The following is a 26,706-nucleotide window of genomic DNA, read 5'->3' as shown; positions in this document are numbered from 1 at the left end:
CTCCCCACAAAGCTGCTGAATCCGGGGTGGGAGAAGCAGACCTAAAACGTGCAAGAAGTCCTGGATTTCGAGTCCCGGGAAGGCGGAGCCGAAACGGCCCGGACGGAGAACGCTCAAGGTCACTGCGGTGACTGAGTGAAGGTCACGGGGAAAGGCGGGGCCGCGTGCGTCCGCCTCACGCGGGCAGCCACGCACTGACTCGCTGACCATGCACAGACTCTTTTATTTCTCTAGGGCCCAAATTCCACGTGGACAGGGTCGAGCTTGGGTCTGGGGACGGGACAGGGACCGGCGCCGGAGTCGGGCCGTCACTTGAGCCCGAGGCGGTGCTCTCAGTGCGCCGAGACGTGCAGCCTCTTGTTTTGGCGCCTCTTGAGCCCCTCGATGTGTCGCTGCAGCTGCTTGGTCAGGAAGTGGTCCCGGCCAATCCCCGACCTGTAGCCTGGAGGGCAGAGCTCCGTTCAGGGCAGGGAGCAGGGGCATGGCCTCCCCAGCAGCGGGTGCCTCATGTGTGATTCGAGGAACCGCGGGTGATTTGGGGTAGCAGGGGCGCTTGGCGCTCGGGTCTGTGTTAGTTTGGGGAACTTTGGATCTCCAAAGTACTGAGCCCTGCCGGTTTTGTTTATTTCAAACGGTCAAGTCATAGATCTGTGCTCCAAACGGGGATGCGGAGCAGGATAGGGATGTTGAGGTGGAGAATGGATGAGGGCATGGTTAGAGAAGATGTTGCAGGCCTGAACCTTGCAGACACCTCCTGGACCGCCTACTCTAAGCCATTAGCCAGGTCCCCTCCCCCTTCATATCATAAGCAGGGCAAACCAGGGGAGGTTTACTCAAATAATCCACTGTCCAAAGGCTCGTCACAGCACCCAGGGAGGGGGCCAAGGGCACACAAAGGCCCAAAGGGCAGGTGGAGAAACAGCCTTAGAAAAGCCATATCAGCTAGAGAGGGGCTGCACTAAGGCTGGAGCTACACCCTTGATGGTCACCCCATGCTCTCCCCACTGGGTCTCCAACATTTTACTTTTTTTTGGTGGAGAAGATTAGCCCTGAGCTAACATCTGTGCCAGTCTTCCTGTATTTTGTGTGCGGGTCGCCACCACAGCCTGGCTTGACAAGTGGTGTAGGTCCACACCTAGGATATGAACCCTCAAACCCTAGGCCACTGAAGCGGAGCACGTGAACTTAACCACTATGCCCCGGGCGGTCCCCTGACTTTTTTACTTTTCGTGGGGCTCCTGGAAACTTTGTGGGTGGTAAGGGAATCTCACGAAGCTGACACAGCCCGAAACCCCACTCCCACAGACCCAAGCCCTGCACAGTCCCCCAGGGTCTGTAGCGGGAGCTGGGGGTAGGGCTTACTCCGGAAGGCTTTGGTGAGGATTTCCAGAGCTTCATTCTCCATGAGTTCTATCAGGGGCAGTGGCAGCTGGAGAGGCAGCAAGAAGTTCAGATGTCCAAGGGACCCCAGCTGTGCTCACAGCTGAAGTGCCTGCCCCACCTTCTCCCTCCAGCCCCAAGACCCCCAACCAACCTGCCTCCACCCTACAAATCACCTCCACCCCTTCACCCCTGCAACTCCCAACTTGCCCGTCCCCCACCCCACTGAAACCCCTAGTCTCCCCCCCCCCCCCCGGTGCCTCCAACCCTGTTGTGCTGCTCCATCCAGTAGGCTCGATGGTGTGTGTGCTTCACAATATTGAACGATGACACTGAGGAAGGCTTTTCTGGGAGAAGAGAGAAGAGAGATGGGTCATCAGCAGACTGCTGGGTCTTCCTAGGAGCAGAGGAGATAGGTAGGCATGGGGGAGGGGGGGGAGACCAGCTCCAGCTGCCACCTTAGTGGGAAACACAGGACAGTGGTTTACAACCCTGGGCTTTATTGTCCCACCCACCAAGGTTCCACACTGCCCCACTGTGGGAGGCTTAGGGACAGTGACAAACTTTCTGACCCTCAAGTTCTTCATCTATAAAATGGGGTCATCAGAATGGCCCCTTGTGGAGGTTGTGAAGTTCAAAGGTGATCGTGCAAGGGAAGCCCATGCCTGGTACACAGCAAGGACTCAATAAATGGCAGTTATTATATTGTTATCGGATCCAGTTCCGTGACGAAGGGCGGGGGAGGGCGGGGCGGGGGGGGGGGGGCGGCGAGTTCAAAACAGCGCCCAGCACGAAGTACTTATAAATTGTAACCAATGGTTAAATGAATGAAGGACAAGCACCTCCTCAACCAGCTCAAATCCATAGACAAGGAATTAACTCCCTCCTCTCAACTCTCCCGGTGATTCCATTAAAAGCCCGGGTCCTAGCGCGCAGCCTTTGCCAGTTTTTTGGCGCGTCTCTCCAGACCACAGACCATTGTATGACGCCTGCCCGGTAGGGGGCGCTCCAAGAATGTCCGGTTGACTTAAAGTTTGCGAGATGAGCGCTGGTGATGAACCCCTCCCAGGGAATCCTGGAAAATCGGATCCTACAGCTGCCCCTCATTTTACAGCAACACAAACTGAGGCCCTGGCCAGGCCCCTGGGCTGAGGGCGCCCACCGCCCAGTGAGGCCACACTGACCGGTCCTGGACTCGTCGTCGTCCTCTACATGGCTTCCCACGGAGCTGTCGAGGCGCATCTCCAGCTCCAGCAAGGAGTGCTCATCCAGCTCCTCTTGCTTGAAGCTGTCCTTGTCCTTTCTGTCCTCCAACGCTTCCCAGCTGGCGTCCCAGTCGTGGCCGGCCGTCTGCTTGCGCCACTGGCGGGTCCTGCTGCTCACGCTGCTGCCCTCCGAGTCCTCGCAGACATCGGACAGCGCCACGTTCAGCTTCGGCTGCGACAGCGTGGCCGTGGTCCATAGATTCCGGATGTCCTGCTGGCTCGACTTGCCTGAGGCACGGTGGCCCGAAGACTTGTCCAAGGCCTGTGGGCCACATACAACAAGGGAAGCCGAGGGTCGCGGGGAGTTGGGAGGGGAGGAGGAGCAGGCTGGGGGCGGGGATCCTGAGCCCTGCCAGGGCCAGGACTCCGTGGGGCGTGGGGATTGTTGGGGGCTGCCCGGAGCCAAGGCTGAGCGGGAGGATAGCCAGGGGCCCAGGTTGGACCTAGGGTGAGTCTGGGGGCTGACAGGGTGAGGGGGCCCGCGAAGAGTTCTTACTTTCAAAGGCTTGTCCTCCATGGTTCTGCCCCAACGGACCCAGTCGCCAGAGGCCTCGGGGCGAGGAGGAGGGGGTCACGCTCCAGGAAGGGGGAGGGGCAGGGTCCCGCTCCGGAATGGCGATGGGTGTCTCGCGCAGGGAAAGTTCAAGCTACAGCCCCCCACACCAGATGCGGTTCTTTGCCCCACCCCACCCCCCAGCCCCCTAAGAGCTGTGCTGAGCTTGGAGATGCACAGCCCATCTTCGCAGATTCCCATGCCGGACCCTACCCGGTGGCCTCCAGGCAGAGACGCCGGCCGGAGCACGGCCAAGAGGGCTACGCCTTGAACGACGTGGGTGCAGGAGCGGGGGCTCGGCGTGGGGGTCACGGGAGGCCTGACTCGCCCCGGAGGTGACCAGACGCTAGCACTCCCACACCCACGCGTCCCCCGGAGCCGGCACGCCCGCAGTGGTGCAGACTGTTTTCATTTATTGATGCAGGCTTTGAGGCACAGGCGTGAGGTGTGATGAGGGACGGGCCCAGCCAGGACAGCGAGACACAAAGCCTTGGGGGTCTGGAAATGGAGGAAGTGAGGAGAGGGCCGGGAGCAGGGGGAGGCGGCCGACAAGCAACCCGCAGCCTCCTCCCCAGGCTTCAGTCCGCTGAGAGGGCTCTTTGGTCAAACAAGCAGAGCATGCCAGGGAGAGAGCAAGAACGAAGCCCTTTGAGAGGCCCGGGCCTGGGGTCCTGCCCCTAGTCGGACACGCCTTTGTCCCGGGCGCGCCCGGGGCCCCGGGGCCGCGCAGGCTTCCTCGGGGGATTGGGGGGGCGGCGGCGACCCCGTGGCGCGCGGGGCAGCGCGCAGCCGCGCTCGCTCTGCGTGTCCGATGACTCGTCGATGAAGGCCAGGTTCTCGCTGGGGTAATCCAGCGCCGAGGCCGTGGGCGGGGAGGGCGGCTCGGCCTTCTCCGGGGGCGCGGGGGACAGGGGCCTGCCGGCGGGCTGCGCTGGGCACGGCAGTGGAGGCAGCGGTGGCCGCTCCTTCTCCGGCGGCGGTGGGGCGGCGGGCCCGGCTCGCTGGGTCACCCGCGCCGTCACGGTGCCGGTCCAGCTGGCGGCCTGCGCCGTGAGGCCACCCATCTGCGCGGGGAAGAAAGGCCGTCCTCGACCCGGGGTCTCCACTGCGTCCGCAACCCCGGAAGCCCGCCCCTTCGCCAATCAAGCATCGCCCCTCTTTTCCACCTGGTCCTACTGCCTCAGCCCGCCCGAGGAGGGACAGGCTCATCACCCAGCCTCATGCTCTCCCCTCCTCCATGGCCCCGAAGCGCCCTCTTCTTCAGGACCTTTTCAGGAAAGAGCCAGTTTTATTTCAGCTCTCCCTCCGGCGCCCCAGAGACCTTTACGCCTCCATCCAGCTCCTCAGACGGTCGCAACGAGCACGGCGACAAAATGGGCTTCCTGCATTTTTATTTGCTAAATCTGACAACCCTATCTGAGAGCAGAGATGGAGTCACCTGCAAACCAGAGTTTATCCCTTTCTCGCCCGCCCTGTGCACAGTGGGGCTCACTCAGTCCCTTCCTGGCGGAGCCCACACTCTGGAAGGGAGGCAGGCTGGTCAACCAGCTGCCAGGTACCGCGCGGCAGCACCACGGCCCAGGCCGGGTGACTACCGGGGGCGCCTACCTCTGCCCGGGTGCGCCGGGACACTACTCGCAGCCAGTTCCCGATGGTGGTGAGCACGGAGGCGAAGTATGCCAGGCCGAGCAGGATCCAGAACCACACCAGCGGCTGGTAGGCTGCAGAGTTCTGGTTGGGGCTGGCGCCTGGGGTACCACGGGGAGCACAGAAAGAAGCTGAGTGTGGGGCAGGCGGGGAGCCAGTGAGCCGCTAGTTGACTGCCCCCTTCCCAGATCATTGAGAGGATCCACCCTCCCCAGGGCAATGTGTGGGAAAGAGCCTGTAAAAGCATGCAAGAAGATGAGTGTGCATGACTTGAAGGTCATGCAAGATAAGAACATGCAAGTGGGGTTGCTCAAGTGCAAGAATGTGAGTGTACGTGAGCGGTGCACTGAATATATGTGGGAGCATGCATGGGGGCGCAGCCATGCAAGAATGTAGGTGTGCATGAGGTGTTGCATCCGTGCAAAAATGTGAGGGTGCATTCCGTGACTGGAGGTAGGGGTTGGAGCCATCCGACTGTGCGTGTAAGCGCACAGTTGCCATGTGGAATTTGGAGGGAGATGCAGGCGTGCTCAGCCCCTGGCAGGAATGAAGTGGGTAAGGAAGTGCAGCATGAGAAAGGTGGCCTCACCGGCCACATAGTCCCCGAAGCCCACGGTAGTGAGCGTCACTACGACAAAGTAGATGGCCTCCAGCTTGCTCCAGCCCTCCACGTAGCAGAACACAAAGGTGGGCGTGAGGACAAAGAGCAGGCAGCCGACCAGCAGGAAGAGCACCGCGGAGAGCACTCGCACCAGCTCTGGTGGCACATGCCACTTCTGCAGGGAGGGGCAGTAGGCAGGACAGAGGAGTCGCAGAAACCTCCACTCTCACCCCCACCCCCTCCTCCAGGAGCCTGAGCGCCAGGCTCCTGCGATTTCGGGCTGCGTTCACGTGCCAGCCCAACGTAAGGGCGAGGGGCAGCTCACCAGGAAGATGGCTTCGATGTGACCAATGCCGCGGCGCAGGGAGGAGCCCAGCCGGTCCCCGACCCCTGCCAGCAGGATCCCGAACAGCGGGATCCCCACCAGAGCATAAAAGATGCAGAAGATGCGCCCGGCATCCGTGCGCAGGGCCGCGTTGCCGTAGCCTGGGCAGAGGGGCCGTGCAGGAGGTCTAGGGGCAGCCTGACACCCCCCTCTTCCCGCTGTGCCTTCCCCCAGGAGACAGCCCCGCTGCCCCTCGACCCCCTCTGCATGCCCAGCCTCCTCCCCCACCGATGGTGGTGATGATGGTGCCTGAGAAGAAGAAAGCGCTGCCCAGGTCCCAGGCTGAGTGGTTGCTGTTACTGGTTGAGTTGGTGTCAGGGTTCGCACCCCCTCCCAGGGCATCAGCCACTTCCTGCAGGACAAGGCGCAGAAGGAGGAACCTCAGCCCTTCCCTCCTGTCCTGGCCACCTCCCGGCCCTCCAGTCTCCAGGGTGCTTCCCTTCCTACCCCTCCCATCTCTCCCCTTCCCTCTGGCCTCCCTGAAGGCAGTCCCTCAGAGCAGACCTTGCCGACTGGGTGGCCCACTTTTGTTTGACCTCCGCACTGTCTTAGAAACATTGGACTTCTCGGGGGCCCCCAAATTTCGCACAACAGAATTCCAGTTTTACAGTGGTCATGAGCACAGACTCTGGGTCCAAATTGCCCGGGTTCAAATCTGGGTGCTAGGTGACCTTGGGCAAGGTCCCTCCGTGCCTCAGCTTCATCTATCAAATGGGGCCCATGATCACAGCAGCGACCTCACAGAGCGGTTGGGAAGACGTCAGCCTCTTACAGCATAGTCTGCAGTGCATGTTTGTTAGGTCGCTCCCCACCTAGCCCGGTGATTTCCAGCTTTCCACAGATCCCACCACTCCCACTGCCCCTGTGAAGGCTGTCTGAGTCCCTCGCCTTAGAAAATCTGGTGGAAGTCAGGGACCCTCCCTCCAGGAAGGTTCATACACCATCAATAAATTTTGCATCCAATTTTACCGAGGTTCATGGACACCTGAACCCCTGCCTGCCCCGCTGAAGTCCAAGCCAAACCCTGTGTTATATAGTAGGTACTCAATAAAGATGATTAAATTAATGAGATGGCCATGCGCCTGCCTCTCTTGCCAGCCTGCAGGTCCCTTACGGGCAGAGTCTGTGTTTTGAGAGAGCCTGTCCACAGTGACAGAGGTGAGGGGATAAGGAGGAGGGGGTGCAGAGGGGCCCTTCCCCCAGGAGCACTGAGTGAAGGCACAAAGGTAGTGGGTGTGGCGGGAGCCATAAAGCGCCTCCCCTCTCTTTGACTGCAGCCCTCATTAGCAAGATTAATCTGCCTAGAATGACTGCTCAGAGCTTCCAGCCGTCTGCAGGACAGGCTCCAAACTCCCCAGCCCAGTGTTGAAGCCATTTTCCAATCTGGCCCCAACCTGGCTTTCTCCAGTCTTCTCTCCCGGGACTCCCATTTGGGAAGCCAAGTGACAGTGACCTCATCCCCAGATTCTCCGAGACGATCCCATTGCCTGTGATTTTTTTTAATAAAGCCAAAAAGTGAAATGTATGCTTAAAAGTGATTTTATTTTGCAACACTTTTCCAATAAATTCACTACTTAAGGGCAAAAAAAAATACTTTGTCATCCTGTGTGTTCTAATTTTTACTTCAAATGACTAGGCATCTGCGAAATCCGAATTCTGCACAACACTGAGCTTTCCAGCTTCCAGCTTTGCTCATGCTGCTCCTCTGCCTGCAAGCCTCTTGCAACCCAATCACACATCTTTAATTTCTACCCGTCTCACCTGCCTCATTTCAATCGCCAGCTCTTCTCAAAGGCCCCCGGCGTCTCCCCCCTTGCCCCCAGCACCTAGCCTCAGAGCCCAACCCCAAATAGATGTTTAACCAAGAAGGGAGTAAGGAAAGCTCTTTTTTTTTCCTGCTGCATCCTACAGTGATCTTTCTCTCCATTGATCTGTCCCCTCGCCTAAGATGTGACATCCTCCAAGGCAGAGCCTGCATCTGTTCCACCCTGATATCAACTTTCCTGCTTACCCTATGTTGGATAACACAGCACCTAGCACACAGTAGGGGCATAATTGCTGCAGGACCAACTGGGGAAGAGAAATAAAGCAGGTGTCACCCACCCTTCTAGCTTTCTATCCAAGAAAAAAGCAATTCCATTGTGAAGATAAAATAGGTCAGATTCCCTCCCTCCCTCTGCCCTGTGGTCTGGCCACACACACTCTCCTGCCCAGGCCTCTCTGAGACTTGCCTGGCATTCTGGAAGTGTCAGAGGCAAAGTCAAGTGGCCTGTGTCCTGACCCCACCCACCCTCATCTCTGCTCCGGGTCCTGCCCCCTTGGGAGTCTGCTGGGTCACCGAGACCTCCACAGAGATGGCTCCTCCCTCCAAAAGAACAGGCAGAAAAGAGGGGTACTCTTTAATAAAGTAATGAACGTTAATTTATTAAAGTTGAATCTTGTTTTTTTTAATGTGACGGTGACTCAGAAATCAGAGACAGCCACAGAGGGGCTTCCCTGAGAGTCCCCCAGAAGGCTGAAGCTTAGCACTTTCTTTAGTCACTGGACCAAAGCAGACCCCATCTTGCCCTCCCTCTAGCCTCCACATCATAAGCACGTGTTCTGGGGGGAAAGGTTGCTTAACCTGGCATCCATGGTGGCATGGACCGCCTTTAGGGAGTCTTGGAACTCTCTGGAATCATCTGTACATGTTTATATGCGCACTTTTCCTTGCCGGTAGGGGAGTGTTCACAGTGTTCTTGGGCTTCTCTAAGGCATCTGTGACTTCAAAGAAGTATAGGAAGCAGTGTAGGGTTGCCAGATTCAGCAACTAAAAATATTTCAAGGGACATATTTATATTTAAAAAGTATTGGTTGTTCTGCTGAAATTCACATTTCACTGGGTGTCCTGGATTTCATCTGGCAATCCTAAGCCCGCGAGTTAGATCTGCGAAAATGTAACATATTTCATGTGCTACAGCGATTTATTCATTTCCTCCATCAGGCGTTCCTTTATGGAACGATCATCACACGCGGAAGGAGACGGGCCAGGAGGACAGGCCGAAGCCAGGCACAGCAAGGAAATAAATGGCCCCATGGCCGCCATATTGAAAACAGAGGCCTGGATCCCAGCGTCTGCCCTGCAGCCTGCCCTCAGGGGTGCCGATCTGGAAGCAGCACCCCAGCACACGGCCCCACCGGCACGCACCTAGTGCCAGGGGGTCATGCGTGACGGCAAAGGGGCTCTGGCCCACCCACGCACCTTGATGAAGAGCCCCAGGTCCGGGTCGCTCACACAGGGATGGGCTCTCAGGAACTTCTCTCGGACCTCCCCCAGCTCCCTCTGAGCCTGCTGCTCGTGGGGCTGCTCCAGGGCCTGGAACACCAGGGCACCGGACACCAAGTACAGCAGGACCAGCGCCAGCAGGGCCAGTAGTGTGGTGCTGCGCATGGCGCGCCCAGGAGCCCGGCCAGTTCCACTGCCCGCCTGGGGAGGCCGGGCAGGGGGCTCCTGGGGAGCTGCGGTCACTGCGGGCAGAACCAGGGATGCTGTGATCAGTCACCTGGCCTGACACCCCTACACCCTCTTTCTCCAACCCCTACACACCCAAAGGTCCTTGGAGCCCCCAGCCCTGCCGCCCACAGACGTCTTCTTCTCACATCCCTCCGGTTGGACACTTGGTACTAGGACACACCCAGTGCCCCCCACCCCACCTTTGTCCTCCCCCTTACCTCCACTGCCCGGCCCTCAGCCCCTGTGCAGGGACTCCAGGGTGTGAGAAGAGAAGAGGGCACCAGGAAGGGAAGGAAGGAGAGTGGAAGGGAGAGAGACTGAGCCTGCTGAGGGAGAGGCAGGGCGAGCAAGGAGAAGCCGGGGCCTGGAGGGGGCGTGGGGAACCAGCCTTCCAGGAGGAGGCAGAGGGGGCGCGGAGACGCGCGAAGGGAAAGCGGGCAGAGAGGCCGGACCCGGACCGCGCCGGGTGAGGATGGGGATGGCGGGTCCGGCTCGTCCGCGGCGGCTGCGGCAGCATCTTCGCGGCTTCTCCCTCCCCTCCTGCTCTCCCCGATCCGCTGCTAGCCCCGTTGGGCCGGGTGGGGACCCTCCATGGTCCCCCAGCTCCCCGCTGGGCTTTCGAGGAACCCAGGGGCGGTCCCGGTCGCTGCGCAGGGGCGAGGCAGGGCGGGGGGAAGGGAGGGTGCTGGGTTCTGAGAAGGAGCAGGGCGGGGGCGACAAAGGCTGGACCAGTGCAGCATCCCCCGGGACAGCTGTCAGCCCCCGGGACAGCCGGCGGCCGTGCCCACGCGCACACACGCGGGCACAAAGACCCGCGCGCCCGTGCTCCACCCTGCGGCTCCAGCCCGCTGCCCAGGCAGCACGCACACACTCCACCTGCACGCTCTCCAGACTCCCGGCCACACCGGACCCCCAGGGGCGTGCGCGCCGGGCCGAGGCAACCCAGAGGTCCACGCACACGTGTGCACCCCCTCGCGTACACACAGACCGCGGGCCACCGCGCACCGCCTGCCGCCCAGACGCACTGCACAGCCGCCGCTCGCTCCCACCGCCTCCCCGCGTCTTCACGCAGACGCCTCGGAGCGTGACGGGCGGCGGGACGCGCGGCCGCATCACTCCCGGAGGCGCCCACGCGCGGGAGGGGGGCGCCCCGCCCGGCCGGCGGCCCCCCGCGCGCCCCTGCCCGGACTCCTGCCCGCCTCCCCGCGCCCGTCTCCGCGTGCCCGCCCTCTCCGCCCCGCACTCACTGTCGGCTCCGCTGCGGCTGCGGCTGCGGCTGCGGCCCGGGCTCCCGCGCGGCCTCGCCGGTGCCGGCTGGGCCGCGGAGGCGGCGGCGGCGGCAGGGGCGGAGCGGGCGGCCGCCGGGGCTGGGACCCCCCCTCCCGCCGCCAGAAGCCCCCCTCCTCCGGCGTTTAACCCCTCCAGCGCCGCGCCTCCCTAGGTGCCGCGCCCTCGCCGCCGGCGCCGCCCCCCCAGCCTCTTACCTGCGGCCGCCCAGCCCCCCAGTCCCGGCCGGTCCCGGGAGGTGAGTGTCAGAGGAATCCGAGAGGGGTCGCCGCTTGGGTGGGCCTGGAGTCTCAGACCACAGCCCTGGCACTGCCCCGCCGGCCAGCCAGCGTGGCCAGCGGTAAGGCCCCGGCCTGGACATCAGCCGGCTCACCTCTCCGGCCAGGCGCCACGCTAAGCTCTCAGCATCTCCCAGGCCCACTGCCGGACGGAAGGGCCCTCAACTCCCCGCCCCTGGGGATAGCCTGGCCTTTGGGCGCAGCACTTATGAGAGACGAGACCCCGTGGGACAGAAGGGTGGAGGAGCCATTGAGGCAACCTGGAAGTGGCCCAGGTGGGGTTGGGACGCAGCTCTGGGAAGTCATGCTGGGGCTCCTCCTGCGCCGACTCCTGTTCCCCATCCCTTGTCTTCACCCCTGCGCCCATCCCAGCATGGAACTGGTGCCAGCACTCCCTCCCCGACTGCTTGAAGAGCCAGGGCCCTGGTGGGTCCTGAACTCCACCCCTCTCTGCCCTTACCCACTTTGGACCCCATCTCTCCAAAGACCCTCCTCTTGCCTAGGGTCCTCCGCCCTAGGTGGGTGGTTTTAAGCTGGGCTCTAGGGCTGACCACCCTTGCCAGTAGGGGGCCTAGGCAGCTTACCAGACTCTCTGGAGTCAGCCCTTTCTCACTCACAGAAAAGGGATGATTAATTGTCACCTCAGGGTGCGGTTCTAGGCATTAAAGAGGTCGGTATTTGCAAACGCTCAACACAGAGCCTGGCACCCACAATAAAGTGCCCTACAAATGTTAGCAGTTTTCCTTTCGACAAAGTGATTGTTCAGCTTCGAGCTGATTCTCTGAGTCTCAGGTCCCTCTCCAGTAGCCCTGAAGGCCTGCTGCCCAGGAGAGTTCCAAGTTAAAGGTTTCAAGACAGGCTCAGTGCTAGGCCCCAGGGACTCCGAGGAGCTGGGACAGCCAGGTGTGTGGGCAGGAGACAGACCCCCTGATAAAGGACTCCCAGCCATGGCACAGATCTGCCAGGGCTGTGGCAGTAGAGGGCGGTGACTGTGCTATTAGAGGCTCCCAGGACCACCAGGCAGACTGTGTGGGGGCAGCCCACCCATCTGGCCAAATCCACACCTGGTGGGGAGATAGGGGTTGCTCAGTCACCGGCCACCTCCTCCTCCACATGCCCTGGACCAGCCCCTGGACCTGAAGGCCAGGTTGGACATGATGATAAGGAAACGGGGTCTCCAGAAGTCCCAATCCACAGGGGGGCAAGAGGTGTAATAGCCACATAACCACGGAGCCATGGGACCCAAAAGGGGGGACACGGTTCCCGGACCTGGAGATGGAAGGCTTCCTAAAGGAAGTGACATTTGGAACAGGTCTTGAGGAAAGAGTAGAAAGTGTTCGAGCGGGAGGCGCTGGAGTGGGAGCAGGGCCCTTCCTCCCCCTCAGCCGGCAGGGTCCTCCCTCTCCCTACCCAGCAGCCCCTGCCAAGGGCCAGTGTCTGATCAGCCTTCAGCTAAACAGGTGACAGGGTGAGAAATGCACAGCAGACAACTGACAGCCAATGAAAGGACGTGGGGCACAGACACTTTATTGAGTGGCAAATGCAGGAGAGGTAGGTGGCTCCAGTGTCGAAGCAGAGGTGGCAGGTCATGCCAGGGTGCTGTGGGCATCTGGCAACCAGGGCCACGCCCCCATCCTAGGGGACGGCAGAAGCTCACTACGACAGGAGTAGCAAGGAGCCGGCCAGGGGAGGAGGCAGCCACAGCCCCCGGGATCCTGGGCAAGAAGCGGCAGATGAACTTGGCACAGAGGCCTAGGGTGGGAGGACTGGGGTGTGGGTGTTCTGGGGGGAAACGGAGGGGGATCACGTCTGTGGGGTGGAGTAGAGACTGTGGTGGTGGCCGCCCGGTCCCAGCACCTGGGAGAAGAGCAGAGGAGTGGTCCGCGTCTGGCTGCCCCCGCACCAGCCTGGCTCCCGCCCGATGGCGCCGTACCAGCTGCCGGAGCCTAGGCTGCCCGACATGCTGCAGGCAGAGAAACACGATCAGCCCCAGGGCAGTGACCAGGGCCACATTCACAAGAGCTGGGGGAGGGAGGGCCTTAGAAGAGAGCCCAGTGACCCAGCCCTCCAGGACCACAGCTTGAGCCCTCGAGACTGTGGCAAACTGCATCTTGGGGCAAGATGTAGAAAGAAACCAGAGGGGAACTCACCTGGTACAGAAGGGAACTGAAACCTATAATGGGGGGTGGGGGGAGCCCAGGGGTCCCGAGGCGGGGCCAGGGCTCCTACCTGGTGCTCTCGCCCCGGCTGTGCTCCCAGGAGCAGCCCTCGTCCTCGCAGTGCCCGGCCCGGTCGAAGAAATAGGAACGGGAGCCAAAGACCTGCCCGTTGAGGATGCGACTGGTGCTCTGGGGGAGGAAGCCGCCATGGATGCTTCCTCCTGCCCCCGACTGGCTTCCCACAAACCCCCCCACCCCCCGCCCGCCCCGGGGGCCAGCCCAGGATTCCCAGAGCCACTTCTCTCCACTGGCCCTCACCAGGTCCTGCGGGGGCCGGTGCACCCGGAAGAAGCCCACCAGCAGGGTGGTGGGCAGCAGCTCCCACACAAAGAGGATGAGGCCAAACACCAGGTAGCCCTTGTTCCCCAGGTCATTCACCAGGTCCGCCTGTGGGAAGGCAGGGCCTGGTGCCAGTCCGCAGTGGTGCGGTGGGGCACCCGGACAGGGCCCAGGCCAGCAGGGGGCCAGGAGCCACGGCTACTAAGGAGGCAGCAGATGTGCCAAATGCCCACCTGGTCAGAGACGTTGTACCAGTCGTAATCAAAGGCGTCCAGCCGGCTCCGGGGGGCCAGGGCTAGGGCCGCTAGGTTATAGCAGGCCCGGCTGGCATAGAGCAGGACCATGGCGCCACCCATCGCGGCCGCCTGACACACACTGGTCCCCTGGCACGGATGACAACAGGGGACCCTCAGGGAGGGGAGGCTCTAGCCTCCTCTCTAACCTGAAGACCCTGCCCAGAGACCCCAGAGGACACCCAGCACTTGTGACCCTACCTTGGCCTCCAGGTAGATGCTGGTGGTGGGGGCCCGCCGGGCGACAAGGCAGAGGCAGGCGGCCAGAGAGAGGGCGCAGATGACAAAGAGGGAGTCGCTCACCAGGACTCGCACCAGCAGGAGGGCCCAGGGCTGTGCCCGGCGCCGGCGTGACAGCACAGCACAGAGCACATTCACCAGCAGAAAGAGCAGCGAGGCCCCCACGAAGGCCCCTCGGACGGCCAGCCTGCGGCCCACAGGACAGTCAGCCCCAGACGACGGCCCTGGGTGCTCAACCACCCCACCTCCCCCAGGAGGTCCTCGGCCAATCAGAACCAATTCAGTCTGAAGACTGCCCCTCCAGTCTTACAGATGGGGAAACTGAGGCCCAACGAGGTCAGATGGTGACTGACCGCTGAAGGAGCACTGGACTGGGAGTCAGAAATCTGGGTTTAAGCCCTGGCTCTGCCTTCTGCCAGATCTCTGAGCTTCAATGTGTTGCTTTACCCTGCGGGGCCTCAGTTTCTTCATCTCTCAAATGCCGATAGTAACAGCCTCAGGGGTAAGTTGTAAAAATTAAAGACGTTTGTGCAAGCTCTTCATAAACTGGAAAACCTTATACAAACGACAGGAGACTCGCTGCCCAAGGTCACCCAGAAGTGCAGCCTGACTTTGGAGCTTCCAAGGGCTACAGCCTCCGGCTTTTCCTCCATCATGGATGGCACTGGCACCCTCTCCCCTCAGTCTGTCACGACTGTTTCTATTATGATTGCCCTTCAAGTATGCAACGCCTCTGCTGAGCCATCGCCCCAGGTGCCTAACTTCTCCAAACTCTTTCACAAACGCTCCTAGGGTTGTCCTTGCCTCAGCCCTACGAGGGGGAAGGGATGGACACCAGGCTGCTCCCCGCCCCTGGCCTGGGGGCTGAGCCCACCAGTGTCCCAAGTACTTACAAGCCTCGGCTCATCTCTGGCCGACGCTTCGCCTTGGCCTTGAACACCACCTGGGAGCAGAGATGCCCATCATTCCTCTGGGCTCCTGGAGCTTGCCACCCACCGCGCACCCCGACCCGTGACCACGGTTACCTGGGCAAAGTAGAGGTTCATAAGCGTCAGTGTGAAGAACTGGAGGCAGACAGGGCAGCAGTAGAGAAGCCAGAAGGGCAGGGGCCCCAGGCGGTTGGCACGGGGGGTGTCTCGGAAGTAGAAGGAGAAGAGGGTGGTACGCAGGGCAGCCCAGAGCAGACAGAGCGCCAGGAACACCGTCTGGTAGCTGAGACGTTTGTGCCCATACAGCAGCACCAGCCAGAGCTGGGCATAGACGGAGAAGAAGAGGAGGGCATAGAGCGTGGTGTAGGCCGCAGTCAGCCCCAGGGTCACGGCCGGGGGCAGCGCCGGCACCAGCCCAGCCGCAGGCACCAGGCCAGACAGGTTACTCTCCATGTCAGGGAGGGAGGCCTGAATCCTGGGGACAGAGATGGAGGAGCTGGCAGGGGGCCAGGGAAATAAATACGGAGGGGTGGGAGGTGCGGGGTGCAGAGACGGAGATGGGGAGCTCAGGAGGGACGAAGTTGCGCCTCACCGGGCCCTCCCCCCTCAGCAGAGGGGCCCTTGCCCTTGCAGCGGGGCACGGGCAGCCTGGAGCGTGCGCCCCTCACTCAGGGGCATGGAAGGACAGTCTCTCCTCTCCAGGGTAGTGGAGGGAGGTGGGGGGTGTCTCCCCTGGGCCACCCCAGAGCCGGGGTGGGGGAGCGCAGAGCCTGAAGGAAAGAGGTCCCCGGTCGCTCGAGTCGGCCCGACAGGAGGGGGAGAGCCGGCCGATGCCCGTGGGCTCAGGGTAGCGGCCGCTGCAGGGGGCGTTCAACGCCCGGCTCTCCCCCTCCCCAAAGAGGGGCTCTCTCCCCTCCAATGATCCGGATGGGGAGGGCCTCTGCCTTCCGTCCTCGGGATTCCAGACGCTGCCTCCACCCCACCCCCACTGCGTCCACGCTCCAGCCGCGGGGGGCGGGAGGAGGCCGACGCCGGGTCCTCAGGCCGCCGCTGGGGGAGCCGGCTCCGGTCGCTGGGACCCGGGGCTCCGGCTCCCCGGCTCCCGCTGCTCCGCCCCCTCTTGCGCCTGCGCGGGCGCCGTTCGCTACGCAAATTGCGCAGGGTCTGGCCCCGGCTGCGCAGCCGGGCGCCGCGCCCGGCGCGGAGCCGTTCGAGAATGGGCGCGGGCTACGCCGCCGGCGGGCGCCCGGGGTTACGAGAGGCGGCGGGCGGCTGGGACGCTGGGGCCGCGCCACATCCGGCGGGCGCCCGGGTGGGCCGTGCCCGGGGCCAGCGGCCCGTGCTGGTCTCGGGGGCCGCCAGTCCCCATGCTGCTCTTCCTCATCCTCAAACCGAGTTCGCGCCTCCCGGCTGGGGGCGGCAACGACTTCCCCTCACCCGGTCCCTGAAGGAAACTTCCGCCCACAGCCAAGATGGCCCCCGGGCCCCGCCCCCTGGGCCTCGCCTGCTGTCCCCGCAGTCCCCGCGCTGCCCGCCGCCCCACGCCCTGGCCGGCCGCGGCTCCCGCTCACCTGGCCGGCCGCCCGCCAGGCGCCAAGCCCCCGCGAGGCCTACGGTCACCCGCACAGGGGGCCCTGTCCCCTCTCCTGCGCCGGGGCAGCCATCCCGCCAGGGAGGAGGCTCCCTCGCTTATCTCCAGGGCTCCCGCGCTGGCGTGGGGAGGGGTGCCCCTGCTGCGGGCGGTGGGAGGTTCCCACGGGGGGAGGCGGAGGGCGCGGGACTTCCCGACCCGGCCACCCTTCTAGATGGGACAGTGACAGTAGCAACGACAGTCGCATCTGGCGGCTGAGCTTCAATGACGGCTTTGCCAAGTGCTTTCACCCACAGGAATCACCACTCGGTTTATAACGCTCACTGCCTCCTGAGGGAGGTGTCATTGTCCCCCTTTTACAGGGGTAGGGACTAAGGCCCAGAGGGGCCGAAGGACTTGTCAGCAGAAGCTGGTCTCCAGGTTCCCCATGGGGACCCCAGAGAACCCCTCCCCTGCTCCCACACACGCCCAGGGCACGAGGAAGTCGACAGCCGAGCATCCGGAGACGAGGAGGGGACCCAGGAAAGAAGGCGGGGGGCGGAGAGCCGGTCCGGCGGCGGGGGCGGGGCCCGGGCCGGGAGCGGCCCCGCCTCCCGGCCAGCCCTAGTGACATTTCGAGAGCTCATTGGGCCGGGTCGGTGACAGTTTCCGTTGCCCAGGCAACTAGGGCCGGGCTCCCTCTGTGTTAGAGGGAGGCGGCGGCGGCGGGCCCGGGTCAGGGCCTCCAGCTCGGGCTTGGGGTGAGACCTGTGTGCGGTCACACGGGCGGGTCAGGCCGGGGCCTGGGTAGGGGCCTGGGGCTGCGCCACCGCACCAGGGCTCCGAGAGGAGATTTAGGTCCTGGGTGGACAATCTGAGCTTCCTGCCCGGCCAGATTCAGCGGCCAAATGGGGGCCTGGGAGGCAGGGCGGACCTGGGGCTCTAAGGTGGGAGAGGGGGCCAAAGGAGACTGCCTTTACCCTCCTACCACCCCCACCGGCCACCGTTTGCCCGAGAGCGTGGCCTAACTACCTACCATCTTGCCCCTACAGCCCAGAGCATGTTCCAGATCCCAGAGTTTGAGCAGAGTGAGCCAGAAGACTCCAGCCCTGCAGATAGGGGCCTGGGCCCCAGCCCTACGGGGGACTGGCCCTCAGACCCGGTCAGGCACCAGCGGACAGCCCCAGGCCTCCTGGGGGAAGCTGGTCACCAGCAGGGGCAGCCGGCCAGCAGCAGCCACCATGGAGGTAGGCACCCCCAAACACAACCACTTGCCTGCCCACCTTGCCCTCAGGCCAGGAGCTCCCCGCACCCCGGCCACCTCCACACTCACTGGGTGACTTTGAGTAAGTCCCTAACCTCTCTGTGCCTCAGTTTCCTCTTCTGTTAAAACAGAGCAGTTAATCACCGCCATTGCAGGGCTGTTGGGATGATTAGCAGGAATATATAGGAAGCAATTATAGCGCCGGTGCTGAGTAAATGCTCAAAGAATGTGGCTGTTAGTGAAGGGCCAGGACAGAAATCTGAGAGGCAGGCAGTGAGCCAGAAATGGGAAGTGACTTGCCTAAGGTCACACTTGCTTGGCGTTTCCTTTGCTAAGAAGCAGGGCTGGAAGGCTCCAGATTGCGCGGCCCCAGGCTGGTGCTTTCCCTGGGATGGGCCTCCTAGTCCCTAGAATGTTCCTTCCCGCCCTGTGGCTCACAGCCAAGCCGGGCCTAGGGCCTATCCTCACAGGTTGCCAGGGGCGGGTGAGCTCAAGAGGCAGACAGCCCTCCAGGGCAGTGGGTCTGTGTGGGGGTGGGGAAGCACAGGCCACCCTCCAAGCTCCCCAGGGAGGCCCAGCGCCAAGATGGCAGGATGGGCACTGGCCCGGGAGGGCAGTGGGCATTTCTTGGGGATCCCACCTCCCCAGTGCCCAGCACCAGCCTTGGCCCCTGGAACCACCAGAGAGATCTTCTGGGAAGAAAAATCATGGCCCTGGCCTGCTGAAGCCTAGATGGCCCCCTCCTGAGGCCTCCTTCCCAGGCCTCTCCCACACTGTCGGAGGAACTCCACCAGCCTTAACTTCCAGATCTTTGCACTTGCTGTTTTCCGCCCCCCTGCCCCCACCTGGTATCATCCTCTGTATCACGTGCTTAATACGTGCCACGTGCTGGTGCAGCTGCCAGGGGCACATCAGTAACAGAAGAGATAAAAGTCCTTGCTCTCATGGTGCCTACACTGTCGCCGGTGGGGGGGTGGGGGGCTGGCAAGCCATAAACCAGAAAATGACATAGCGCATTAGAAGATGACACGGATGACACGTCTGGGGGCAGCACGCCAGTCTGGACTTTCTCATTTGAATTCGGGGTACCGGGGGCCTGGGGGAGTGACTTTAAAGGAGGTGGTCAGGGTCGCCTTGCTAAGAGGCAGTATTTAAGCAAAGGCTGGAAGTGACCAGGGGGATGGGTGGGGTGAGCCACGCAGATATCTGTGGGGAGGGAAGGGAAAGGCCCTGGGGGCAGGATACACCCATCCAGGCCAGTGAGGGCAGGGGAGGGAAGCTGGAGATGCATTGAGTTAATAGAGGGGGGGTGGGGCAGCCAAGCAAGGCCTTGAAGGCCGAGGTAAGGACTTTGGCTTTACTTTGAGGGAAAACATAGGGCTTTGAGCAGCTGCAGGGTGATCTGAGTTTGGCCTCGAGAGAATCCTCAGGGCCTCTGTGTTGAGTCTGCAATAGGCAAAAGCAGTGGCAGGGCCGCAGCCTGTGTGAGAGTCCCTGCGAGGGAGGACGGCTTGTGCTGGGGCGGTGGCAGTCCAGGTGGTAAGGAGCTGGACTCTGGGTTTATTCTGAAGGTAGAGCTGGCAGGATTTGCTGCTGGACTGGATGTGGGGGTGAGGGAAAGCGAGGAGTTGAGGATGGCCACAAGGAACCCGGCCTGGACGCTCAGGACAGGGTTGCTCCTAAGTGACATGGAGCTGAGGGGGACGGGGAGGATCAGGAGCCCAGCTGGGCCAGCCATTTTAGAGGTGCCTTGTGGCATCCACGTGGAGATTTCTAGAAGGGATGGGTCTGCGCAGGATTCAGGCACATGCGAGTTGTCACTCACTGGTATAGTGTTCTCTGAGGCCCAGGGAGCCAGTGTGGACAGGAGGGGACCTGGGCTGAGCCTGGGGCTCTAGGCTTCAGAGGGTGGCAGAAGGGGAGGCGCCAGCCCTGGGGTCTGAGAAGGTGCGAGCAGGGAGGAGAGAGGGACCCAGAGCCTGCAGGGCCAGCCTGGTCAGGAGTGGAGCTGAACCCGGAGATGGTTCTGCGAGGGCCGCTCGCTGGAGGCGGGCTCGCAGCGGAGCGCTGGAGTTGACAAGTTGGAGCCACTGCCGTTTTGATGGGGAGGTGAGCAGGAGACAGAAGGAGAGCCCACTCTTGGCAGCTGCTCCGGTAAGGAGGAGCTGAGGGGTGGGCGGCAGCTGAAGGCCCAAGGAGAGGCAAGGAAGGGTGGGTTTATTATTTTTTTTAGGATAGAAAGGGAAAAGAAAAGAGCATCTTGATAAGCTGATGGGAGTAACCTGGGAGGGAGGGAAATACAGATGATGCAGAAGAGAGGGGAGACTTGCTGGAGAGATGTCCTTGAGTGAGAGAGAGGGGTCTGGTGCCCAGCGGAGGGGCGGCTCAGCTAGGGGCAGGGCAGTGGACATGGCGGGGAGATAACCTCGTGGAAACTAGAAGTTTCTGTTGTGGGTGCTTCCAATTTCTCAGTAAAAGGAAGCCAGGTCATGAGCCAGGGGTGAGGGTGGGGGCCAAGGGGAGAGAGGAGCAGGTGGGAAGTGGTCGTTGCTCTGAAGCGCGGGAGGAGTGCCAGCAACGTCAAGGGCGCCACTGGGTCTGTGGCTGTGAATTTGAACTGGGGGCACGGCTGCGCTTCTCTCCAGCACACCGGCCACACCGGGGCCAGTGGGAGCCAGTGGGTAGGCGTCAGCCAGGGCTGTGTTTGTCTCGGCGCCGTGAGAGGGGTGGGGGCGTGAGGGCGAGTGCAAGGGAGCAAACAGCTGGTGCGGGGTGTGAGTGGGAGCCTTGTAGAGTCAGGGTACCAGGGAGGGAGCCGGACAGGTAGGAGATGGCGGCGAGCCCGTGGGAGGCTTGGGATGGTTATTGATGGTGACAGGCCTAGGTCCTGCCCATGGGAATGAGAGTGAGGGGAGGGGTGGAGAAGGAGGGCGAGGGACGAAAGGCTAGGAGGTAGGAGGGACCACTCTGGTCCCCTGAATGAAGTAGGACAGGAAAGGTGATGGGGAGAGTGGCAGGGAGCTGAGTAACCTCCTGCACAAACTGGGGGTGCGACCTGGGCAGGGGCTGGTGGCACAGCTGAGAAACTAGATTTGGGAGCCGGGGGAGGATGGTTTGGAGCAGCAATAAGGAGCCAAGGGGACGTCTCTCGCAGCCCCAGACCCAGCCATGAGGAGGGCTGCACGGGGTAGAGCCACCATTCAAGAGGACCACACAAGATTTCTTAAACTTTTGACTTAGTTTTCAAGGTCTAAAAAGCAAGTGACTTTTCCATAAAAGATCCACAAGTGCCAATGGCCTGCCAGAGCCACAGGGCCATTGTCCCCTCCAGATGGGCAGGGCCCCTGCCGCCTGGCCCCTTCTGGACTGGACTGCAGGGGTCCCCAGGGCAGGGACTGTGGCCACCCTGCGTGCCATGGCAGCCCCAGCGCAGAGCCCAGTGCCTCTGGGGCGGGCAGGTGCGTAGTGAGCTGCGGGGCGTGGATGGCAGCGAGGGGGGAAGGACACCCAGTGGGAGAAGCAGCCCAGCGCCGGCTCTGCGCCAGGCTGCAGGGTTCAGACGCCATTCCACCCTGTTAGCAGCTTTAGCTTGAGCAAGTTAGTTAACGTTCTTTGCCTCAGTTTCCTTATCTGTAAAACGGGCATAGAACCAGTCCCACTTCCTAGGGTTACAGTGAGGATCTGGTGAGTCAATAGAGGAACAGTGCCTGGCACAGGGAATCTTCGCTGTTACTATTACTGCGACTGTCGTTGTTATTGTTTCTATGAATTGGCCCAGGCTCTGAGCAGTCCTGCGGACTGCCACTCATTCAGCGGGGACAGGGACGTGAAAAACCAATGCCCCCTCATGGCGGACAAGTGAAGTATAGGTTAGAACCAGAATGGAAGGGCCTTGCAGACCACGCCGAGGAGTTTGGGCTTTATCTTATAGGCAATGGGGAGCCATTGAAGGTTTCAGGCAGAGGACAGACATGGTTGAGTTTAGAGCAGGGGTTGTCAAACCACAGCCACAAGCTAAGTCCCTCTTTTTTTGTACAGCCCATGAGCTAAGATCGGTTTTGACATTTTTAAATAGTTGTCAAAATTCCAAAGAACACTATTTCCTAACACGTGAAAATTCTATGAAATTCAGATTTTAGTGTCCCTAAATACAATTTTAGTGGGATATAGCAACACACAGTCATTGCTGTCTTGTTTATAGTTTCTTTCAAGTTCTAACCACAAAGTTGAGTGACTGGCAGACTTTGTGGCCTGCAGTGCCCAAAATATTTACTGTCTGGTTCTTGACAGAAGACAGTCTCTGGCCGCTGCTGGAGAGCGTTTTCTGACCTCGTCAGCTCTGAGCAAGATGGGGTATGTTTTTGCAGGCCGCTAAGGGGCTTTTGTACCCCAAATGGTTTTAGGGTGCACAGGGAGTCCGGGCAGAGGCCTGCAGGTGCCTGACGCTGACAGGCAGCCAGGCCTGCTCAGGGCAGGGGCCGCACAGCCACCAGGCTGGGGGCAGGCAGTGCGAACACCTGCATATGGTAGGATCCAGACCCAGCCCCGCCTGGGGGCCAAGCGCCACTGCCTCGAACAGGCTGGAGCACCACCGTTTTAATGAAGTGTGCAAAGATGCTCACGGAGGCCTGAGCGTGCGTGTGTCCAGCCCCACCCGCTGACCCAGAAGCCCAGTGGGTAAGAAGGCAAAGCTGTGCTGGGGCCTGGCGGCTCTGTGGGAGGACGGCCGAGTGGGCACCCACCCGTGCTCACACCCAGACCGGAGCCACGCCCCCTCCGCCCCCGCCCCTCCCAGAGTTGGGAGGCCACCTCTGCCCTGCCCAGGGCCCCTGGGGCTGAGAGCTCATTGAGGGTGGTTCCGGTTGGGGATGTCTGCCTCCCCCAGGGAGTTCACAGAAAATCCCTCAGGTTTTTTCCAGTAAATAGAAGGACACTTTTAAAAGTTCAGTTTACAAAAATGAGTGTCATTTAGACAATGGCTGGCTTGGTATCGCCAAATCCATGGCTTTGGTGAAAATCCTCCACCCCACAGGATAGGCTCCTGGGAGGGCTGGCACTCACAGAAGGCCCAGGGGTGCCCTCCCCAACCTGGGCCCCCAAGGTGGCCCGTGGTGCTGCTGGAGGGAGCTTGGGGCATGAGAGTTAACACACAGGCCCCGGAGCCAGACAGGTTGGGTTTGGATCCCAGCTCTACTGCCTACCAGCTGTGTGACCTTGGGCAAGTTACTTACCCGCTCTGTGCCTCAGTTTTCTCCTCTGCAAAATGGGGATGGTGAGTAACCCCTCATAGGGTGCGATGAGGACGTAATGAATTAACACACGGGAAGCACTTCCACCCTGACACGGTGACTGCTCTTCTCCTTGTTCCGATTCCTGGGCGATGGGGCCGTGTCCGGACCAAATGCCCATCTGCACGTCACTCACCTTCCAACTCTTGGGCCTTGCCTGTCAGGTGCAGTGGGTGTGTGGATCCTTAGAGCTATTGCAGGAGGGTAATAGCTGACGTTGCCTAAGCACTTAAGTGGCCAGGAAGGGTGTGCCAGCTCTGTGACCTTGGGAAAGTTCCCGACCTCATCCATGAAACAGGGAGAACTTGGTGTCCACCCCACTGAGAGCTTCGAGGCTTTAGGAGGTGAAAGGGGCAGAGGAGGATGCTCTCCTTGTCTCCTTGGTTCCCAGGGGGTCCTGGGAGATGGGGGCTGCCCCCATTTCATAAAGGAAGACACTGAGGCCCCAACGGGTTAGAGAAAGAGCCCAAGGTCACCAAGCAGGAACTGAGTCAAGGGGGCCGCCTGGCTACGGACCCCTGCCTCACGGCCCAGGCCCCACAGACCTGGAAAGCCTGCAGACAGGCCTGTTTTTACCAGGGCTCCTTCTGTTCCTGGCTCCTCCAGCCCCAAGCCCCAATCCCGCCTCCTGACCTGGCTGCATGTCCCCACGGCCGCCCCGCTCCTCAGGACTTCATGGTGTCCCTGCCTGACCTTAGGCCTGGGCTTCGGCGAAGCTCAGGACAGCCCGGCGCTCTGCCCACTCTCAGCCCAGGCCTTTCACCATCCAGCCCTCTCTTCCCTTCTTGTGACCTTGGGCAAGTTACTTCTCTGGAGCTGGGACCCAGGGAGACCCTGCAGCCCCTGGAGCTGGCCCACAGGGCTCTGCGGAAGGTCCTCTGGGGGAGGATGAGGCACCGTTATCCCCTGACTTCAGAACCTGGCCTAAATCTTACTTCCTCCAAGACGGCTTCCCTGATGGCCGCCGAGCAGGCCCCCTGCACTCGCTCCGCACTGTCTTTCCCTCTATTACTCAGCTCTGGGTTTGTGCTCCTGGGAGCGGCTCTAGGTCTTGGGTGGTCTGGGTAGGGGGGTGGGCTTAGGAGGAGAGGGGGCCCGGCATGCAGTACAAAGGTCAGACAAACTCAGGGCACAGGGGAGGGGCCTCTCTGAATAGGGACCCATCATGCCCCGCAACCGACAAAGCACTTCCACACTCTTTATTTTATGTGACTGGGAGTGAGGTCCAGGCTTATCCCACAGAGGTGAGGACACGGGCTCAGAGTCGAAGGGGGGCTGCACAGCGGAGCTTAATGACTCATCTTGGGCTCTGGATTCCAACAAACCTCCAGGGGCTTCCAGCTGCAAAGCTGCACAGCTGTGCCGCCCTGGGCAAGCCTCAGCCTCTCTCACCTCTGGCTTCTCATCGGTAAAATGGAAGTGATGTTAGTGCTCCCCTCCCAGATGCTTAGGAGGGTAATGAGGTCATGCCTGGGGCCCAGCAGAGTGAGTGCCACCTAAAAAAGTCAACAGACCGTTGGGGATGTTTTCTCCAAAGTGAGTGCTGTGGGCGGTGCAGACATGTGGCTGCCAGATGCTTGTTCTCCAGGGGCCCAAGGTCTCTTGGGGCCACCAGGGTGAGACTAATGGGCCCCCCATGTCCCCTGCAGAGCTGGAGTTGAGGCCTGTCCGGCTGGGGCAGGGCACCTCCTCATCCAGGGGACGGTTTCCTCTGCTGGAAAGTGGGGACAATGAAAGAGCTAACCACCCAGGGGCTGCTGGGAGGCCTCATGGTCTGGCACTAATAACTCGTTCTTATGCCCTTATTTTGTGCCAGGCACAGAGGAAGGTCATTTTATACACTAAGGGCCTGGCCCATTATTGGGGCTCAATTAAGATTTGTGGGATTAATGAGAAGTTAATTCAAATCTTCACAAAGGCCCCATGAGCTTCCCTGGATCCACCCGAGGGAACCGGGGCTCCGAGAGGTACAGCGACGTGCCCACACACATCAGCGGGCCACTGGCGCTGAGACGCCCGGCGCCCTACCCCCGACCCTCTCCGCAGGCGCTGGGGCGGTGGAGACCCGGAGTCGCCATAGCTCGTACCCCGAAGGGACCGAGGATGAAGGGATGGAAGGGGAGGAGCCCGGCCCCTTCCGGGGCCGCTCGCGCTCGGCGCCCCCCAACCTCTGGGCTGCACTACGCTACGGCCGCGAGCTCCGGAGGATGAGCGACGAGTTCCAGGGCTCCTTCCAGGTGAGCGCCGGCGCGGCGCGCACGCCCGGACCTGTTCTCCCAGGTCACCTCCCACTGGGCTGTCCCATCCGAGTCCCAGTGCACGTCGGGACTGACGTCTCAGGACCCCTCCCCTCCCACGGGCCTGTCCCCAAGTCCCAGGGCATGCTGGGATCTGTAGTTCCAGGACCCCTCCCCTCCCACCGGCCTGTCCCCGAGTCCCAGGGCATGCCGGGATCTGTAGTCCAGACCGCTCCGTAGAAGGCCAAGGCTCCTGGGGTCCCCAAATCCTTGCAGCGCGAGGAATGCTGGCATCTGTGCTCCCCACCCGCCCCTTTCGGGTATCTGGGGCCCTTGGCCTCAACTTCAGAACCACTTCTTTAATTCTCGAGTGGCGGTCCCATTTTCCAGGTGCTAGGTCTCCGGCTCTGGTGCTAACATACAGGGTCGTAGGCTCTGCCCCCGCTCCCGGCGCGGAGTGTCTGGGGCCTAAGCAGTCCCATTCCTAAAGGCCCAAGCAAGCGACCTCCCGTGCCTAGGAAAGGGTCCGGGTACAGTGCATGCCGGGAGCTGTGGTCTTTTATCTTCCCGGGAGACGCTAACGTATTAAATCCTTTCCTCCTCCCACCCCGAAGGCACTTCCTCGCCCGAAGAGCGCGGGCACGGCGACGCAGATGCGGCAAAGCCCCAGCTGGACGCGCGCCATCCAGTCCTGGTGGGATCGGAACTTGGGGAGAGGAGGCTCCGCCCCCTCCCAGTGACCTTCCATCCACACCCCGAAACCCCCGCTCCCGCCGCCGCTGGCGGCCATCCTGGGTGTGGGCGGAAGTCCCTTCCGCGGGCCCTAAGCAAAGTGAGGATCCACTCTGTCTCCTTTGGAAGGAGGCGGTCTGACCCGAGGCCGACTCCCTTCCGAGCGTGCGAGGACCACGGAGGGTGCGACCCCGTCGGAAGCTTTTCCGCCCTTACCCGCCGGAAGTGGCCCCGTGACCCCGCCCCCGCGCCGGGCTGCCCCAGGCGCCTGCGCCAGGTTGCGAGCCGGGGTTAACCACGACCTCCCCGGAGCCCTTCCCTCCGCGCGGGAGCACTGGGCCGACGCGCCCGAACGTGCCAATAAAGTTCGCGTCCGTGTGGCCGCGTCTCCTCTGTCGTCGCCGGGGACTTTGCGGCGGCGAGGGCGTGCTGGCACCGACAGTTTCAGAGATGCCCCCGTTCTACACATAAGGGAAACTGAGGCTCTCTCTGAGTGACTTATGCTTGGACGGAGACCAGCAAGGGGGGAGGCGACGGGCAGAGCCGGGGCTGCTGGACCTCGGGAGGCGGCGCGCGGCCGGCCCCGGGGACCTCCGGGTCCTTATCGCTAATAGGGTAATTGGGAGCCGCAGGCCGGCCGCCGGAATTCCGCGCTGGGCAAACGGCGCCGCCGGCCCCCAGGGAGGGTCATTTGTTCCTATGTGGGTCAGTCCTGTGGAGCAGCTACTGTGCGGCCGGCCTGGGGCCAGCGCTGCTCAGGGAGTTG

At 61.7% G+C, this 26,706-nt stretch overlaps 4 protein-coding genes across 17 annotated transcripts; 1 reads left to right on the top strand and 3 right to left on the bottom strand.

Annotated features, from left to right (window-relative positions):
• Positions 1-206: 206 nt before the first annotated feature.
• On the bottom strand, positions 207-3,300 carry CATSPERZ (catsper channel auxiliary subunit zeta). The gene is made up of 5 exons (XM_044762121.2): positions 3,142-3,300; positions 2,565-2,907; positions 1,648-1,727; positions 1,363-1,429; positions 207-442 (listed from the first exon to the last, which is right to left on the bottom strand). The coding sequence occupies exons 1-5, from the start codon at positions 3,160-3,162 to the stop codon at positions 333-335; spliced, it is 621 nt and encodes a 206-aa protein (XP_044618056.1). The 5' UTR covers positions 3,163-3,300; the 3' UTR covers positions 207-332.
• A 290-nt stretch (positions 3,301-3,590) lies between these two features.
• On the bottom strand, positions 3,591-10,913 carry KCNK4 (potassium two pore domain channel subfamily K member 4). 2 transcript variants are annotated; one of them, XM_044762120.2, is made up of 7 exons: positions 10,809-10,913; positions 9,073-9,338; positions 6,060-6,183; positions 5,772-5,932; positions 5,435-5,621; positions 4,807-4,946; positions 3,591-4,262 (listed from the first exon to the last, which is right to left on the bottom strand). In XM_044762120.2, exons 2-7 carry the CDS (start codon positions 9,259-9,261, stop codon positions 3,876-3,878), a joined length of 1,188 nt encoding a protein of 395 aa, XP_044618055.1. In that variant the 5' UTR covers positions 9,262-9,338; positions 10,809-10,913; the 3' UTR covers positions 3,591-3,875. The 2 variants fall into 2 exon arrangements, with proteins under 2 accessions (XP_044618055.1, XP_044618053.1); XM_044762118.2 differs by lacking the exon at positions 10,809-10,913 and adding an exon at positions 10,572-10,741.
• A 1,477-nt stretch (positions 10,914-12,390) lies between these two features.
• On the bottom strand, positions 12,391-23,194 carry GPR137 (G protein-coupled receptor 137). Of its 11 annotated transcripts, none has more exons than XM_044762114.2 (8): positions 22,915-23,053; positions 14,946-15,324; positions 14,814-14,863; positions 13,882-14,107; positions 13,621-13,770; positions 13,367-13,495; positions 13,119-13,237; positions 12,391-12,746 (listed from the first exon to the last, which is right to left on the bottom strand). In XM_044762114.2, exons 2-8 carry the CDS (start codon positions 15,300-15,302, stop codon positions 12,476-12,478), a joined length of 1,302 nt encoding a protein of 433 aa, XP_044618049.1. In that variant the 5' UTR covers positions 15,303-15,324; positions 22,915-23,053; the 3' UTR covers positions 12,391-12,475. The 11 variants fall into 11 exon arrangements, with proteins under 11 accessions (XP_044618049.1, XP_070344170.1, XP_014700402.1 ...); XM_070488069.1 differs by lacking the exon at positions 22,915-23,053 and adding an exon at positions 16,421-16,584 and having other exon boundaries at positions 12,391-12,852; XM_014844916.3 differs by lacking the exon at positions 22,915-23,053 and adding an exon at positions 16,421-16,554.
• On the top strand, positions 17,049-26,320 carry BAD (BCL2 associated agonist of cell death). 3 transcript variants are annotated; one of them, XM_014844923.3, is made up of 4 exons: positions 17,049-17,180; positions 17,472-17,666; positions 25,018-25,208; positions 25,823-26,320. In XM_014844923.3, exons 2-4 carry the CDS (start codon positions 17,480-17,482, stop codon positions 25,946-25,948), a joined length of 504 nt encoding a protein of 167 aa, XP_014700409.1. In that variant the 5' UTR covers positions 17,049-17,180; positions 17,472-17,479; the 3' UTR covers positions 25,949-26,320. The 3 variants fall into 3 exon arrangements, with proteins under 3 accessions (XP_014700409.1, XP_070344186.1, XP_070344187.1); XM_070488085.1 differs by having other exon boundaries at positions 17,134-17,226; XM_070488086.1 differs by having other exon boundaries at positions 17,153-17,366.
• The last annotated feature ends 386 nt before the right edge of the window (positions 26,321-26,706 follow it).

Source organism: Equus asinus, chromosome 17, assembly GCF_041296235.1.
Source record: "Equus asinus isolate D_3611 breed Donkey chromosome 17, EquAss-T2T_v2, whole genome shotgun sequence".
NCBI classification, from domain to species: domain Eukaryota; kingdom Metazoa; phylum Chordata; class Mammalia; order Perissodactyla; family Equidae; genus Equus; species Equus asinus.
This window is presented reverse-complemented; position numbering and strand designations above follow the sequence as displayed.